Below are 17,421 nucleotides of genomic sequence, written 5' to 3'. Positions count from 1 at the left end.
ACCAAAATGTTTTTGCCCATGGCTTCTTCTAAGAAAAATTCTTTATTTTTGGCACAGTTCTCATAATCATGAACAGATCCAGTGCATTTTACAATATCTTATGAAATTTGGGGTGTGTACGACTTTTTGCCTGCTATGTGTTGTGGGTGGGCATTAACAAATGCTAATTTCAGGATCATTCATGACACTTAGGCAACAGATATTTAAGTGACTCCTTCATGCCAGAAAGTGTGCTACATGCTGCAGATGAAATGTCATCTGTGATCCTTAGCTGAAGGTCCCATGGGAAGACAGAAAAGACAGTGTTACAGTACAGTGGAATATTGAGTATGTTATGTAGGTCTCCTGGGAAAATCTGAATCACTAGTTAAGAAATGAGTAGTAGTTAAAGGGCTGGGGGTGAAGTTCAATGGTAGAGCACTTGCCTAGCATGCATGAGGCCTTTGGTTCAATTCCCAGCACCATACACACATAGCAGAGGTGACTGGTTGTTATATATGGATGGGAGGCTTGCTGGCTGGCTGAGTTACACAGTTAAGGAAGATAGGGAGGTGTATTCCAAACAAAGAAAACATGGGGTAAAGATGTGGAGATGTGTCTGGGAAACTGAATGTTTGAATGGAATAAAGAGAATAGTTGATGTTTGGGCCAGGTTGGGAAGGAACTTAATGTGCATGAGAATGGATGAACTTAATTCTACAATCAGGAGTTGTTAGGATTTTAAGCAAGGGAGTGACATGAGTTGTGTTTTATAAAGATTAATTGGATAGAATGGAGTAGAGGAGGAGGGGCAAGAGTTGAGGAAGTCAGAAAAGGCCACATATTGAATGATTCCATGTATATAAAATGTCCATAGTTGGAAGATCCATAGAGATAGAAAGTAGATTGGGTGGTTGTCAGGGGCTGGAGGGAAGGGGGAATTGGTGAGTAATTGATACTGTGTGGGGGATTTCTTTTCGAGTGATGAAAATGTTCTAAAATTAAATGATTTTGGTGGTTCTATGATGTTGTGAATATACTAAAAGGCATTGAATAGTACCCATTAAATGGGTGAGTTTTATACGTAAATTACACACACACACACACACATACACACACACACACACACACAAGTGGAAGCATGGGAACTAGTTGGAGATTATTGAAGTACTTTTAGCAGGAGAAGCCAAGGCAGAGATGCCAGGAGTAAATCAGGGATATGAGAGTGAGTGTTTGGTGGAGCCACTTAAACTGGGTTTGAGATTTGTGACCTGGGTAACAGAGTAGATGAATTTCCACTCTTATCAATGAAGGAGGATGATGAATTCAATTTTGCTGTGTCAAATGTATGGTGCCTGTGAAGAAGCCAAGTTGAGCTTGGAGCTCCTGGAAGAGTATGGATAAGAGACTGCAGGACTTTGGTATTCATGGAGGCCAGCACTGCGTCAGTAGCTAGTGAGAAGGAGACTAATAGATCTTCACTGATTTAGCAACAGAGAGGCCATTAGTGACCTTATAGAGAGCAGTTTCAATGGAGTGGCAAATACAGAAGATTGGACATGATTAATTGAATAAATGAAAATATAGATAACTATACCCAAAAAACTTGGCTGCAGAAGGAAGGGAAAGGAGAACCATTAGGGGATTTATGATTTGGGGGAATAAGTATTTTGCTAGTGATCAGAGGCAGTATTTGAGCAGTGCCTTGAAGAAAAAGTGAAATTTGGAAATACGAAATTAAATGATAAAAGCATTTATTACAGATAAAGTAACTTGCATTAATTGACTGTAAGTAATAACAACCCTCATTCATTGAGCACTTTCACATTCAGATGATGAAGTAAGTGCTCTACCTGCATTATCTCATTATCCTTGCCCATCCCTGTAAGGGTGGGACTGTCCTTATTTCTTTTTACAGATATGTCCACTGAGGAACAGAGAGGCTGCCTCACCATGGGTGTTTGTGTGCATGTAGGTCCAGAAGGAAGTACAGACAGAGGTGGTGTGCAGTGCTGGGAATTAAACCCAAGCCCTCATGCATATTTATGCACTACTTTTAACAATGTATTTATTGAACAATGATTATGCCCCTCTTTATCAATACCTTACTATGGACATCCTCACTTATGGTTGTGTAGTGAACACATAGCTGAATGTTCAGACTAGTTCTCAAGTGTCAAGAGAGCCTTCTAATGGGCATTTATTGTACTACAGAGCTTCATTTTATTTTTCGAAAAATTCTGCGTGCCTTCTGTGCCCCAGACACCAATCCAGATATAAAAAAGAGAGACATAGTCTCTGAGTTCTTGGAGCAGGACTTAGGCAGGAAAATGCTGGGTGTCTTTGGGATTCAGAAAACAGGGAGCCTCACAGAAGAGGTTAGAAAGCTGGGAAGGCCAGTGATCCAGGCCTTGAAAACCAAGACAAGGACATTTTACTTTAAGTAAAGTGGGCCTTTGTTGGAGAGTGTTGGTCTGGTTTTACATTCTAAAACTACTGTACACGCTCTGTGTGTAAAGGGTGGATTAGAGGGAGCGAAGCAAGAGTGCGGGAGGGGAGGAAGAGCAGGTAGGAATGAGAAGTGGTCCAGTGAGGGATTCTGGAGCCCATTCTAAGGCTCAGAGGATGGAGTCATGCTATATTTTATACATAAACATTCTCCAGAATAATTTCTGAAAGTTCTTTCCCCCTACAGATGGGACAGGCAGGTCATTTGCAACACTTTTGAGGGGACATTTTAATACTTAGGTATTTTGAGTAATTTACAAAAGAAAATAGAACTTTCCTAACTTTCCCATGTTTGGTCTGTTAGATGGCAGTGAGTTAAAAGTCAATATTGTGGATCAGATATTTTATTTTCAATGGAAAGGTTAGCCACAGACTGGCTTCTTTAAGCCCTTATGTAAATTTTTTTCATCCAAACGTAGGGCAGCAGTATGTGCTTGGGACACCCAGTAGTTTATGCTGAGTCACAGGGGGGATGACTGGATTTTAAAGAGGCTGGTGGAGGAGCTGGAAAGTCCTTAGGTGTGTCCTGGGACTGCTGGGAGCCACTGATGGGCTTCATTTGTAAGCACAGCAGCCCAAGAGACAACACAGCCCACCAACACAGAGCCCAAGGGTGCTCTACCACTGAGCTACACGCCCAGTCCTTTATTATTTTTTTATTTTGAGAAGACAGAATCTCACTAGGTTGACTAGGTTAACCTCAAACTTGCCAACCTCCCACCTCAGCCTCCTGAGTTACTGGGATTACACTTTCTTCTGTTTTTCTTGGCCCAAGATTTTTGATTCTTTGCTTCTTCTTGGCTACAGCAGAGTCCAGCTTTGCTGGTATATATATATATATATATATATATATATATATATATATATATATATATATATATTCCTTTTTCTTCCTCCCTCCTTCCCTGGCTGTCTGCCTTTTGACCCAGCCTTTCTGGTCTGGAATGCTCTTCTGCTTATCTCCTCTTCATTCCTTTTGTTGGTGGTGGGTTTTCTCAGACATATGTGCTCCAGACTTTTGTCTCTTCAGGGGGCTGTGGCAGTTCATTCTTCCTTATTCCCTTGAAGCCACTTCCGAGTAGCTGCTAGTCCTAGAACACTGGGTGACATAAACACACTTCACAGCTCTCCCACATGGTCACATTTCAGGACACAGTCATCTCAGGTTTGGGAGGCTGCAGAACAGAGGAGGATAGGTTCTGAAGTGAGTGTCTCACTAGCAATTTGTCTTCAGAACCACAGAGGACAGTGCTGAAGATTCTTGGTGACTGCTTATGTAAAGTACTAGCTCAGAGTAGATGGTGAAAAAATCCTTGCTTTTATTATATTTTAATAATCATATTAAATACAGAAGGAAGATCCCAATTTGGAACAGTTCTCAAGAAAGGAGACCTTAGTTTCCCTGAATTAGAGGTCTTTGCTTACAGACAATCTTTTGTTTAGGAATATACCTGGTACTTTTTGCTTAAAAGTTCTGAATTTGAACTTTCATCAAGATCCCGAGTTCCAGCTATTTTTAACCTAGTAATTCTAAAGGCTGTGCAAAGTCCACTGCTCCTGGTAGAAGGATACAACTGAATTGCATTATATAGAATGATAATAGTTAAAGGAAATCTTGCAAAGTTCTGGAGTATATCCTTCATTGGAGCGGAAAGGCTGTGTTTACCCTGCTTTCTTCCTACCACTTTTCTTAACCTCACAGGTCTGTCTTTCTAGTCATGATTAAATGACTACAGATCTGTCTGTATCTTAAAGGTGTAATTTTGGAAGGATGAAAGGTTTGAAGGTTATAATTGTGTATGAAAGGATTGAGTGGGGTGTGGTGGCACACCTCTAATCCCAGCTACTTGGGAGGCAGAGGAAGGCAGATGACAAATTTGGAACCAACCTGGGAAATTTAGTAGGACCCTGTTTCATAGGACTGGGGATGTAGTTCTATGGTAGAGGCTTCTGGGCTTGATTTGGAGCACTTCCATTGTGTCATTTCTATATGACATGGACATATTGAATGTGGACATCATGTCCATGTGTGTGTGCATAGGAATGGGAGGGTTGCAAATCATTGTCAGAGGGTTATTCCTGAGGAGGAGAGAACATGGGTTGAATCCAGAAGCAGGGAGGGAAGCCTTTCATATATTACAGTGTATGTTTTTCTAAGGTTTGAATTGTTTAAAGAATACATTCATGAGTTACATTTGTAATTTATAAAGGATCGTGGATTTCATATCCATCTTCCTGTGTCAATTTCTTCTTCCACTTCAGATGCAGTGGAGTGGCCAGTGTTGTCCAATTTTGTTTTTTATTCCACATTAGCATTTTACATTTTTCTAAACCTTAGAATGAGAGTACAGACTTTACCAAATGGAAGCTTATTCTAAATAATATCTAAACACTTAACTATTTCCCAGTCAGAATACAAGTCAGAGGCTCCATAGTCTTATCTAGGCTGTGGCACTAGTGTGAAGGCTCAGATGCACAGTAGCACTCGTGTGCTGTAGAGCACGGGTGAATGGGCTCCCGGCAAAGCACTTGGAAAGTGTGGTGGCCACTGTTTGCTTCCAAAACAGTTAGCCACCTGGCTATGTGACCTGAACAGTTCTCTTTAGTTTGTGAGTGACCAACAGGACTTTTGCCAGCTGCTTTTCTGCCCTGGGTGTCTAGCTAGAGGATATGAAAGTCTGGAAACTTTATATTGAATAAACCTATTAGAAACAACACTTGAATCTAACTGTGCCAATCATGTGTCTGCACAAATGCCTTCTGCTTATTCAGGTGTAGCTCATTTTTCCTCTTGAGTTATACTTAGATTCCTGAGCCAAACTTAAACTGACATGTCTCCAAGACTCCAAGAATGGTTATCTTTGGATAGAAATGGGGAAGGTGGGCTGGGGATGCTGCTCAGTGGTAGAACGCCAGCCTAAGCATGTACCAGGCCCTGGGTTCAATCCCCTAAATCACCACCCCAAAATAAATAAAAAAATAAGAAAGCATTAAAAAACAAAAACAAAAAACTTTTCTCTCATGTACATAAATTAAACTCAAGTTGCACTTATTCTTCTAGAGCCTATGATATTATGACAAAAAAAGCTTCCTTGGATGCTTTTAAGAAAACAAAAGCAATATACACATCTAAACAGTCATTTTCTTATTAAGGCAGTACAAACCTAGAAGAGAATTAAAGACCTCTGAATCCTCTATTTAAATTTAACCCGAACTGCTGTGTTTAAGAGAAAGAACAAAGATTGCATGTTAATGCTAAATTTATTCATCTTTCAAATTGTGTCCCAGTATATACAGTTCAGTATTTGAGTGTGAACCAATATTTATTTTGGGAGACGATAAAGAGAGACTGGAAGCTCCTATATGGACAGTTTTTTAAACGTTGACACATGTTCCTTTGGCACATAAGGAATAGGTATTTATTTCTCACAGCAGGTACATTCTCACCAGCTTGGCTACATTTTGGGTAGCAACATCTGCTGGGAAAGAACATTATTTTCTACTATAATAACTACAAATAAGGGGAAAAAAGCAAGTTATGATTTCTGAGAAATGCCTAAAGGATAAAATGTATAAATATTTTTTGAACTCGATTTTTAAAGGAAAACCCCAATAAATAACAAATTAATAAGTCATTGTCAAATAATTAAAATGAAAGAATGTGAGTTAATGTAGTTTAAATTGAGAAAAGAACAAAGAACAAAGAAGTTGCAGTCAGATAACAAATTAAATAATGTGCTGAAAATCTTACGTGAATAACTTTTTACATAATTGACCAAAGAACAAAATTTCAAAGGGAGCCAAAATGAAAAGAGAAATCAGGAAAACTAACAAAAGTAAAGTGCCTAGATCTCATGTTATATAAATTGTTCCATGAAAACACTTGTTATTAAGCAAAAGTTGAGTTTGTGCCAAATCCTATACTAGTCTATTACAACCATGTATAAAATTTCTATTTTGAAAGAAATTTGTACTGAATAAAGTAGGAAAATAATATAACACACATTAATATATATTAATGTTATATATTAATATATTTACATATATAAATATTTATTTATTTATTTATTCCTGGAAGTTAACCTAGTATAATTATAGTACCTAGTATAATTATAGTGGTGTGGCTAAAAATGTTTGGTCTGTGGTTTTACAAGTTAGAACCATTACATCTGGCTCTATGGCCTCTTCAAGTTCTATTCTAGATTCCCCAGAGTTTGTTTGAATATAGATGAGTGTTTCTAAGATTATACATATCTATTGCTTTTCATGTTTGTAGATAGAATATAATCTATAAAATAAGAACATTAGGGTTTGTCTGGTTAGTTTTGCAATAGGAATAACTCTGTAAGTTTTTACTATTTGTTGATTTCAAACCAGCTTCTCTATTTTATATTTAGACCTCTTTTGATCTTAATAGATGGGAAGTATCATGAAGTCTTTTTCTTAGTGAAGGTTACAGACAGCTAGAATCCAGTCTCCTTGAAATCTATTTCTTTCCAGCCTATGAGGCTACAAGTCCAATAATTACTTGCTACTGAGAAATTATACTTGTTTTATGAAAGTTGGGTTAGAGGAAAGAATATTTCATTAGAAAATAAAAATCAGAAGAATGGGAAGATTTTGTCCTCCTTTCAAAATGCTAATGTGATGTGCCAAGCTTATTTTTCATATAGACCACTCAGATTCTTAAACCAATCATAATTTTACTGTAAAGCTATATTTATAGTAATAAAGAAAAATATACTCAACTAAATGGCATAATGATGTAACAAAGAGAACTAACCTTTTAGTTCTCTTAGTGTGACACATTTTCTAAGAGCATGTTTCTGATTATGGTGTCCATGGATAACTTGTGTTTACCGCAGTCTGGCTGGGCTCAAAATAACCGAGCCGCCAGGAGGCACTTGTAGGTTCAAACAGGAACTACTTTATTATTCTCACCGGCACTCCATGCGCACTCCCTGGGAACTCTCTCCGCCCTCAACAGGGCTCCTGGAGAACTCAAGGGGAACTCCACAAAGAACTCAAAAGTAGCAAAAGTAGCAGGAGCCCTGGGCAGCAGGAGCCGCCCTATTGCTGGACAGCAGGGGTCTATATACAACTGAATACACAGCCTGTTTCAATCCAGTCACAGCAATTATACACAGCTTAACTTAATTATCATCATCTTAATGGCTCGCTGGCCCTCACCTCCCAACCACTCCTTCTGGCAAAATGCCAGGCGCCATTCCGACTTGGCTGTGGCTCTCAGCATGTGTTGAAGTTTGTGAAAGCTGCCATTCTTGTATCCTACCCTAAACTCACACATTGTGACTTCAGAGTCCTCAGGTTTTGAGTGGCACTGACTTGCACTACCAAGTTTTATTTTCTAAGGGTGTGCCAGTGGGTTTTAGGAAAAATAGAAGAGATGAAGTTGTGATCCAGAAGGCTGCTTTATCTAGTCTCTCCATTATACCTAGCTCTACCATCACTAGAGAGCATCTTCTGGGAATAGTTCTATCCACTCCCTACTGCTGTCCACATGAGCCACAGGTTCCAGACTAGTTCCATCTTGTGTGCTTTGGACATGCTACTTAACCTCTCTCAGCATCACTGTCTTCAAAAGCTGTTCTAAGGATCACCAGAGATATAATGTATCTAAAGTAATTAAAATAATGCCTAGAACTTAATAGACATGAAATAAATGATAGTTGCTATTCCATGCATATGCTTTTTAAAAACTTGGTCCTTTTAAAAACATTTCTTCTAGCCAGGTATCTAGGGACACACCTGTAATCCCAGCTATTTGTGAGGCTGAGCCAGGAGGATTGCAAGTTAAGGCCAGCCTGGGCAACTTAGTGAGGCCCTGTCTTAAAATAAACTTGTTTATAAAAAGAGCTGGGGATGTTGCTTAGTGTTAGAGTGCTTGCCTAGCATTTGCAAGGTCCTAGGTTCAATCCCCAGAATCTCTAAAACAGCATTTCTTCTGCTGATTAGTAAATTGTCCAGTTTTAATTAGCTTTTTCCTAGAAAAGTTAGTGTCTATTCCCTTCCATTTTTGTACCTACTATACTTTGAACTCTAGAACAATTTATTTGCACTTACTTATTTAAATGTCCATTGCTTTATAACCCAAGGGTAAAAATCATCTCTTATTCATTATTGAAATGTTTGCATATAACACAGTGCCTGCCAAATAGCAGGCAAAATCAGGAGTTTGATTCTATTAGCTAACGCTAGGTCGAAGGTGTTTGGTGGTTCCAAATAAATATTCTGAACCTTATCTCCGGGATGATTCACCATATCTTTAATCTTTTCAAGTAAAGTATGATAGTTTTGAAGGATAACAAAAAATAAAGTGCTTGATGAATGAATTTGAGCAGATTGAGCACTGACTAGGTGCAAGATCCTTAAACCTCATAATCTCTAGTCCAAGGATAAATTTCTTATAGATTCTGACTTCAAAGAGTTTGCAGTAAATATATAAATAGTGTATACTTGTCTCTAATGGATATTATAAGAAAATTTGAATGGAACTGAGGGATCTGGATATGTATTTAAGATTGAGGGGACGGGAAATAAGTAGGGTCACTTTTTCCAAAAACAGAGTTGACATACGGTCATCTATCCTAGGTACTTTCCTTTTTCTTCATTGGTCTGATGTCCATGATGATTCCCCTGTGCAGCGTCTTTGGGGCCCTCATTGCTGTCTGTCTCGTCATGGGTCTCTTCGACGGATGCTTCATTTCTATCATGGCCCCCATTGCCTTTGAGTTAGTTGGTGCACAGGATGTATCCCAAGCAATTGGATTTCTGCTCGGATTCATGTCTATACCCATGACTGTGGGCCCACCCATTGCAGGTAAATATAATGATTCTCCTGTATTATATTAATTCAATAGCATTTTCCATTTTAGGTCCTAAGCCTCACTAATGTAAAATACATTGTAATTTATCAATTACGGTCCTTTTATAACTATACTGAAAAAGTTTGCTGGGGAATTTCTCTCATCATTTCTAGCATCTAAAACAATAAAATGTATAAGAGTAAGCTTCTAGGCTTTAAATTTCCACAATTTCTAGGGGCTGGGGTTGTAGCTCAGTGGTGGTAGAGTGCATGTGTGAGGCACTGGGTTTGATCCCCGGTACCACATAAAAATAAAAACAAATAAAATGAAGGTTTAAAAAAAATTTCCACAATTTCTATATTTCACTTAGAGTATGCTTCGGAGTAATTGGGAACATGATATTTAAAAAGATGAAGATTCTGAAAGATTTCTCAATATACATGCTTTGTGTAAGGGATTGATTATACATATACCCCTGAGGAATAGTTCATAAAATAATATTTAGTGTAAACAACTCTTCATCGACAGTGAATGGGAAAAATGCAGCATATCCATACAATGCAATATCATTAAGCACCTTTTCACTCTTTTATATCATATAAGCTTATCCACTGCAGATCACAAGTAGTGCTTTAATAGGAATGGTGTTTGCTATCAGAAGTGACTGCTAACAGACCAAGAATAAGGGAGCTAACTGGAACTTTCCAAAGTGAACAGAATAATTATACACTGAAACTGGAAGCAAAAAGTGCTTAACCAACTAGAGGTTCTGAGGACATCATACTCTTAAGGCAAAAATCTGATTCAGAGGATAAGGAGGTTGTATATTTAGAGATACTATATATTTTTTATTTATATCCAGAATGAATATACATATTCATTTCTCTGTGGTAGTAACTAACTAGATAAATCCTCAGCTATTTATTTAACAAAGTCAGAGACATATTCTGTGTAATATATTCCCTGGACATTTTAGATAACTGTGGTTATATAATGGAAGTTTTAAAAAATTAAGAAAACTTTTAAAATCCCGAGTCCTAGGTTTTGTTAGGGAAATTAGAAGTAAGGAGTACTGTAAATAACAGTCTCCAGAAGCAGAGCCTAAAGATCTATTAGAGTGTCAAATATACATTCTTATATTTTCTCCCCAAGAGCCGACAAGCCTTAGTATCTTCCAATGTATGTTTAACCACCTAATTTTTTAATCTTGACTTTTAGATTTACAATTTCTCATGCTTTTGGATTATAATTTAAAAGAGTTTCATGTTATTTATTAAAGGGGAAAAAACAGGCTCAATATTGGTTTGAAATATAGATATTTGAGTAAAGTTTCATCTGGATGCTCTGTCCACCTTCAGCTAAGTGGGTTTTTTTTTTTTTTTTTTTTTTTCAGTTGTAGTTAGACACAATACCTGAGGATCGAACCCAGGGCCTTGCATGTGCTAGGCGAGTCTTTACCACTGAGCACCAGCCCCAGCTAAGTGTTTATATCGTGTGTTTGAATACCTCAAGAGGTCTCTGAGGGGCATTCAGAAAGCTGAAGCTTAGTTGCAAATATTTCTCCAACTAATATCTTGGTGTGAGAATTCAGAAGCCTGTACTCAGTGATAAGATTAAAGATAGGAGGTCTTTCCTTCTTCCTATCAGAAAAGGTTTATATCTCAGATCTGTTTCTTAAAAATGTCTGATATCTGATGTTTGAGTCAGTCCTACTGAGGTGAAGTTATGAGGCTGGGGCTAGGTCATCATTTTGAGTGATCTGAGGACTACTAAGAGCCACACTTGTTCTTTCTCGATGACAGTTTTTTCCCTTCACAGGGTTACTTCGTGACAAACTGGACTCCTATGATGTGGCATTCTACCTGGCTGGAATTCCTCCTCTTATTGGAGGTACTGTGCTTTGTTTTATCCCATGGATCCATAGTAAGAAGCAAAGAGAGATCAGCAAAACTACTGGAGGAGAAAAGATGGAGAAAATGTTGGACAACCAGAACTCTCTGCTATCAAGCTCATCTGGAATCTTCAAAAAAGAATCTGATTCTATTATTTAATGTCTTATATACCTCCACCAGACTGGACTTGCTTTTGAATTTTAAGCAAGGTTTCCTTTTATATGAATTGCAAATTTCTTATTTTTTTAATCATATCATCAGAATAGCACAATAATTGGGAAATAGAAACCTTATTACTACAAGGACCATTTTCTGCCACTGGATAGCTGTCTGATATTTCCAGGAGTCTGAGGAAAGACTCAGTTGCAGGAAAATATGTCTAAAAGTTAAATATTGTGAACCTTTGAAGTTATCTCAGTCCAAAGCAACTTTGGAAACTGTAAATGCTATTAGCTTGTACAATTATTTTAAAATACCTCAGGCTATACTAAAAGGGTTGTGGTTTTGTTAGGTCTGGAAATATTTTGTCTGTTGTCTCACATGGTGTCTTCAGTTCTGGTACTCTGTTTTAATTTCTTCTGCTCTTTGGAAACTTTTTGCAAAATTTAAGCCTGTCTTCTAGATAATACCAGATCTACCTAAACCTCAAGTCTACGTTAAAGTTGCTTGCCTGAGAGGTAGCTGTGTGATTAGAACATACTGACTTGCTCCTGCATTGAGGGACCTTCTGGAAGCGGATGCTAACAATGTATTCAGTATTGATATGTGAGATGAAAAGCATCTGCTTCAGAAGGCAGAGCAGTTCAGGAGTAAGGCATTTCTTCTCATTACCTCTGTCCCCTTTGGGTTTGCAGTGCGTTTTATTCAAGTAGCCAGAAGCATCCCAGATTTCTGATTTGTTTTGACAATAAAGTAAAATAGAATATTTTTACCTTAGATTTATGGATTTTTCTGACTTTTGGATTCTTTAGCACTGGTATTTAAACCAATTCTTACCGAGCAGGTTATCAAGTTGGAGTTACCTGCACAATGGGGAAGGACAAAATCCTTTATATTCATGAAGAAAATATCTTTCTGATTGAAACAATTGCTTAAATAGGTTTAATGAAATTAACCTATTTTATCCCATTGCCCCAGATAGAACACCTATAAAAATTAAATATAGTGTATTACTTATAGTATAAGTATATAACATATAAGATCCATTAACCCATTAAGTCCCAAGTTTTTAATTTTTTTTTAGAGAGAGAGAGAGAGAGAGAGAGAGAGAGAGAGGGAAGAGAGAGAATTTTAATATTTATTTTTCAGTTTTTGGCGGACACAACATCATTGTTTGTAGGTGGTGCTGAGGATCAAACCCCGGCCGCATGCATGCCAGGCGAGCGCGCTACCGCTTGAGCCACATCCCCAGCCCCAAGTTTTTAATTGTGTGACTATTTCAACAATATTGACACAGGTGTATTAAAATAGGCTGGAAATAATAACCTATTTAAATTATATGTTATGTTAATTATATATTATTCTATTAGTTATACATAATATATTAATAATATATAAGCTCTAGGTTATGATTTTAACCCACTTTTTTTTTAAAGAGAGAGAGAGAGAGAGAGAATTTTAATATTTATTTTTTTTTAGTTTTCGGGGGACACAACATCTTTGTTTGTATGTGGTGCTTGGGATTGAACCCGGGCCGCACGCATGCCAGGCGAGCGCACTACGGCTTGAGCCACATCCCCAGCCCCTCAACCCACTTTAATGTACCTGTGTCAATTTCACTGAACTCTTTGCAGAATTGAAAACTTGGGACTTAAGAGGTCAATGGAGGGGGGGGGGGGGGTGCTGAGGATGTGGCTCAAGCGGTAGCACGCTCGCCTAGCATGCGTGCGGCCCGGGTTCGATTCTCAGCACCACATACAAACAAAGATGTTGTGCCCGCCGAAAACTAAAATAAATAAATAAATAAATAAATATTAAAATTCTCTCTCTCAAAAAAAAAAAAAAAAAAAAAAAAGAGGTCAATGGGCCTTAAAAAGTTAAAGTACTAATAACAGAGAATTCCTACATTTCCAAAAATTTCTAGTAAAAATTTGCATTCATGTATGCAGTCATACATAACTTAATGACCTGGGACAAATTTTAAGAAATGCATCATTAGCTGGTTGTAGTGGCACATGCCTGTAATCCCAACAACTTGTGAGATTGAGGGAAAAGGATCATAAGTTTGAAGCCAGACTCAGCAACTTAGTGAGACCCAATTTCAAGAAATGCATCTGTAGACAGTTTCATTGGGCAAACACAGATAGTTACAATTTTACTAAGCAATATAATCTTATGGGACCATCATTATATATATAGCCCAGCATTAACCAAAAAGTTGTTAATGTGGTGCTGTGTTTATCCTAGTATGATCTCCATTAATATTTCTGTTACTTTTTTATTTATAAATATTGTTATAAGAAAACTATTAGTTTTGAGTACTCAAAATTTAAAAACTAGTTATGTTGTGACACATTATCCACTTATAAAAACTGGAACACATCCTTATATGTTTAAAATTACACTTCAATACTTTAGACTTTTAAAAGTCAATAATATGCAAAGTATATTTCAATCTTAAGTATAGATGAATATTTGATCTTTATTCATCTATTTCTAAATTATCTGAAGGTAAGAAAATTTTATTAGCTCTCTATTTTTCTTTTCATCTTCTATTATCTTTAAAAGGCAAAGTCCTATTCTTACTTCAGCTAAGAATGGAACTATCTGGAGAGCATTTGGATTTGTAGTTGTTGGCTTGGGAGGGACCAGTGGGGGAGCTTGAGGGATGTGGGGCTGTTAATTGAACAGCTGGAAAATCCATTGACTTTTCAGTATAAGCTTTCTCACTTGCCACTTTGAAAGTTCATAGTGTAAATGCTAAATGTGGAATTTATTTTTAATAGGATCTTAAATAATTTTGATTGTGAAGATATTCAGCAACTTACCAGCCCACACAATAGTTGCAATTTACTACTACCCCCCACCCCAATCCCTGTACTAGGAATGGAACCCAAGACACTCTATCACTGAGCTACTTTCCTAGCCCTTTTTGTTTTATTTTGAAACAAAGTCTTGCTAAGTTGCTGAGGCTGGCCTTGAACTTGCAATCCTGCTTCAGCCACCTGAGTAGCTGGGATTATAGATATGCGCCACCATGCCCAGCTGCAACTTACTACTTCTAATAGTTTAATATTCAGTGGTCTTTGATAATTTGTTTGCAGAAGATTCTGTGGCAGGAATTTTAAAACTACATTTTGATTACACTGCCCTTTCATGTTTGTGTTTCATGATAGTATAGTATATTAAATCCTTCATTTATTCACTCCCAGTTATCCAAGATATTACTTTCATTCCACAACATTATCACATTTTTGAAAAGTTCAGTAAAAACATACAATTAAAACCAGTCATCAAATTTGCCATTATAAAAATGTTCCTTCCTTCCTTCCTTCCTTCCTTCCTTCCTTCCTTCCTTCCTTCGCAGAGATTTCAAAAGAACACCCCTCCACACACACATACACACACACACACACACACATTTTACAGAAAGACTTAATTTTAAAATGGAAAAGACCTATAAAGACCTCCAAATTGCTTTTTCTTTAAAAATCTGGCTAATTTTTGAGATGGAAAAAGATAATATGAAACCTGAAGGCTTGGTCTTGCTTGGTTAGTTTTCACATTAAAACAGCAAAGTGACTTAAGTATTTAAATAAAAACTTAGATCTCGGCATATTGTGTTTGTGTATGATAATACATATAAGAATAATATATAAGTAGTTTTCAGTTTAATGAAATGAATCAAACTATCTGTAACACTGAAAGGGTTCACTGTAATAGAATTTCATGGAGAATACCCTGAAGTTAGAATAAAGGGTAAGATGCTAAATTCCACTAAATAAACATTTTGGAATGTGTTATTTGGTAAGAAATTTCTAAAAGTCTAAAATATACAAACCAAGAAAGATGAAAAATAAAGATTGGTGTTTTAGATTAAAAAAAATACTTCGTTAGTCAAAGTAAATCTAATTTCAGAACCTGCCTAAGGAACCCGCCTAAGGTCACTGTTGAATCATGTGATCTGGTAAGGTCTTCTTGTTCATTCCCAGATACTTCTCTGAGAGGAAGAGAGTACAGTGTCAGAACTCATTCTGATAACACTTAGCATATTCTCAAAGTCAAGAGTAAAATGAGAAAGGGAACAGTCGTTTTTCTTTATAGAAATTTTGAGTCAGACTATTGTAACAGATGCTTAAGGAGCTCCCAGAAAGGTTTTGGTTAAATTTTACTGTAGTGGAAGTTTAATAATACATCACCCAGATTACTGATACTTCATTCGAAATTTGTAGATCTCTTTGATCATTGTCGCAATGTTTACTGTATAACCCTGTTACAAAAATCTGTGATTTCCACTGAAAATTGCATAGTGCTTGTGGTAAGCTTCAAATTCTATTTATAAATAAAAATGAGGCTTCATTTACATTTCATGATCCATAAGTCATCAGTGTATCCATATCCATGATTGCAGATGATCCCATAGGCTTGCCCAAGTATACAGAAATTTTTTATGCTATTAGCTTCAACTTTCCACACTTTTAAAGTAAATGTACAACTTTGTTATAAAAAGTGTATTTTCTTTTGATAACTGTTATCCTTTTAACTGCATTTGTTTTCTTTTATAGAGTGTTATTGTAAATGGTCTTATGTCCAGGTGGAGTTTAATGTTTAGTCAATAAAACTGCATAGAAAGTGTGATATAAGGTTAAGGGTAGGCAGTCTATAACATGGGTGGCCCTGAGGAGTTCCTACCAGTGAACCTGTTTATCTGTACCTTATTTCTTACTGTTTTCCTCATCATTCTTTCCCTTTTCTTTACTAACCACCATCCTTCAAAAACCTCCTGAGGAGCCCACCAATGTCCTCATTTAGTTGCTTAGCTGCACTACTTATTGTCCCTGTAGTTTCACAGAATGGATCCCAGCCCAGTTTTGTATAAATTGGAGAATGGCTTGTTCATAGTGTTGAGCTTATAATTTTAATGGTCTACAATGATTTTTTAAATTACACGATTTAAGTATTTAAGGGAACTGCTGTTTCATGTAATTGTCAACTTTTGAGCTAACTTGTAAAGCTTTAAACATTGAAGGTAAATGCTTTGAAGAAAAAAATGCCAGTTTTAAGCATAAATATTTCAGAGAGCATGATTGCTTAATTTGGTTTTCATATTCCATTAAGGTTTTATTGAATCTTAGTCTTGAAAGCACACTATGGCGGATGACTTGGAAAGTAATGAGCTTCCAGAACCTGCCTAGGGAACCCGCCTAAGGTTGGATTAATTACATTTTATGCTGACTGGTCTCAAAGAAAAATCCCAGATTTTACAGATACAAATGGAAATGCATGAACTCATTAGCTTCAATTTTAAAATATGTAAACAAGTACTTAAAACGCTTCAGGAAATTTCTAATACTGAAAACTGGCAAAACATTAAGGAACAATTTTTGTATTAGGTCAAAGATTGTTGCTTTTCCAGTGTGTTGCCTTCAAAGGAGGAAGTAAAATGTTATTACTTTGTTTTTACATCTATTTTCCTTTTCTTATTTGAAAAATAAGTACTACCTTTGCAAATAGGGGTGGGGGGGGGAAGCATTTCAAAAAATTTAACTCTTCAAAAGACAAACTTTTTGTCACTTGCAAAACAAAAGAACAATTTGTCAGTCATACTAGTAGTATGGTAGCATGGGATAAAAACACATTACAGAGCTGGTGCAGTGGGGCACACCTGTGATCCCAACAACTCAGGAGCCTGAGGCAGGAGAATTACAAGTTCAAGGCCAGCCTCTGCACTTAGCAAGACCCAAAATAAAAATAAAAAAGGTTGGGGTTATAGCTAAGTGGTAAAGCACCTGTGGGTTCAGTCCCCAGTACACACACCATAGAGGAAAAACCTGCTACTTTACTGACTTATCAGTTCACTTTATGATATTCACTGATTTTTGCTGATTGTTGAGATAAAAAGAGTACCTGGAGCTGAGTTTGAGAATGTTCCAGGGGCAAATAAAAACAAGGTGGACAGATATTCCTGGCCCATTATAATTTCATAGTCACAGCCATGTTTATTATTTGTTAGCAAAGAATAATACTTTGTGTTATAAATAATCTCCAGCACCACA

The 17,421-nt window shown here is 36.9% G+C and overlaps 1 protein-coding gene across 1 annotated transcript in view; it reads left to right on the top strand.

Annotated features, from left to right (window-relative positions):
* Positions 1-12,142, top strand: part of Slc16a10 (solute carrier family 16 member 10) — a 120,039-nt gene extending 107,897 nt beyond the window's left edge. Inside the window, exons 5-6 of the mRNA XM_027928269.2 lie at positions 9,100-9,328; positions 11,133-12,142. Coding sequence (XP_027784070.2) covers positions 9,100-9,328; positions 11,133-11,365 — 462 coding nt within the window. The 3' untranslated portion in view covers positions 11,366-12,142. The remainder of the gene's footprint in view (positions 1-9,099; positions 9,329-11,132) is intronic.
* Positions 12,143-17,421: the final 5,279 nt, after the last annotated feature.

This window comes from Marmota flaviventris, chromosome 6 (genome assembly GCF_047511675.1).
Source record: "Marmota flaviventris isolate mMarFla1 chromosome 6, mMarFla1.hap1, whole genome shotgun sequence".
NCBI classification, from domain to species: Eukaryota; Metazoa; Chordata; class Mammalia; order Rodentia; family Sciuridae; genus Marmota; species Marmota flaviventris.
This window is presented reverse-complemented; position numbering and strand designations above follow the sequence as displayed.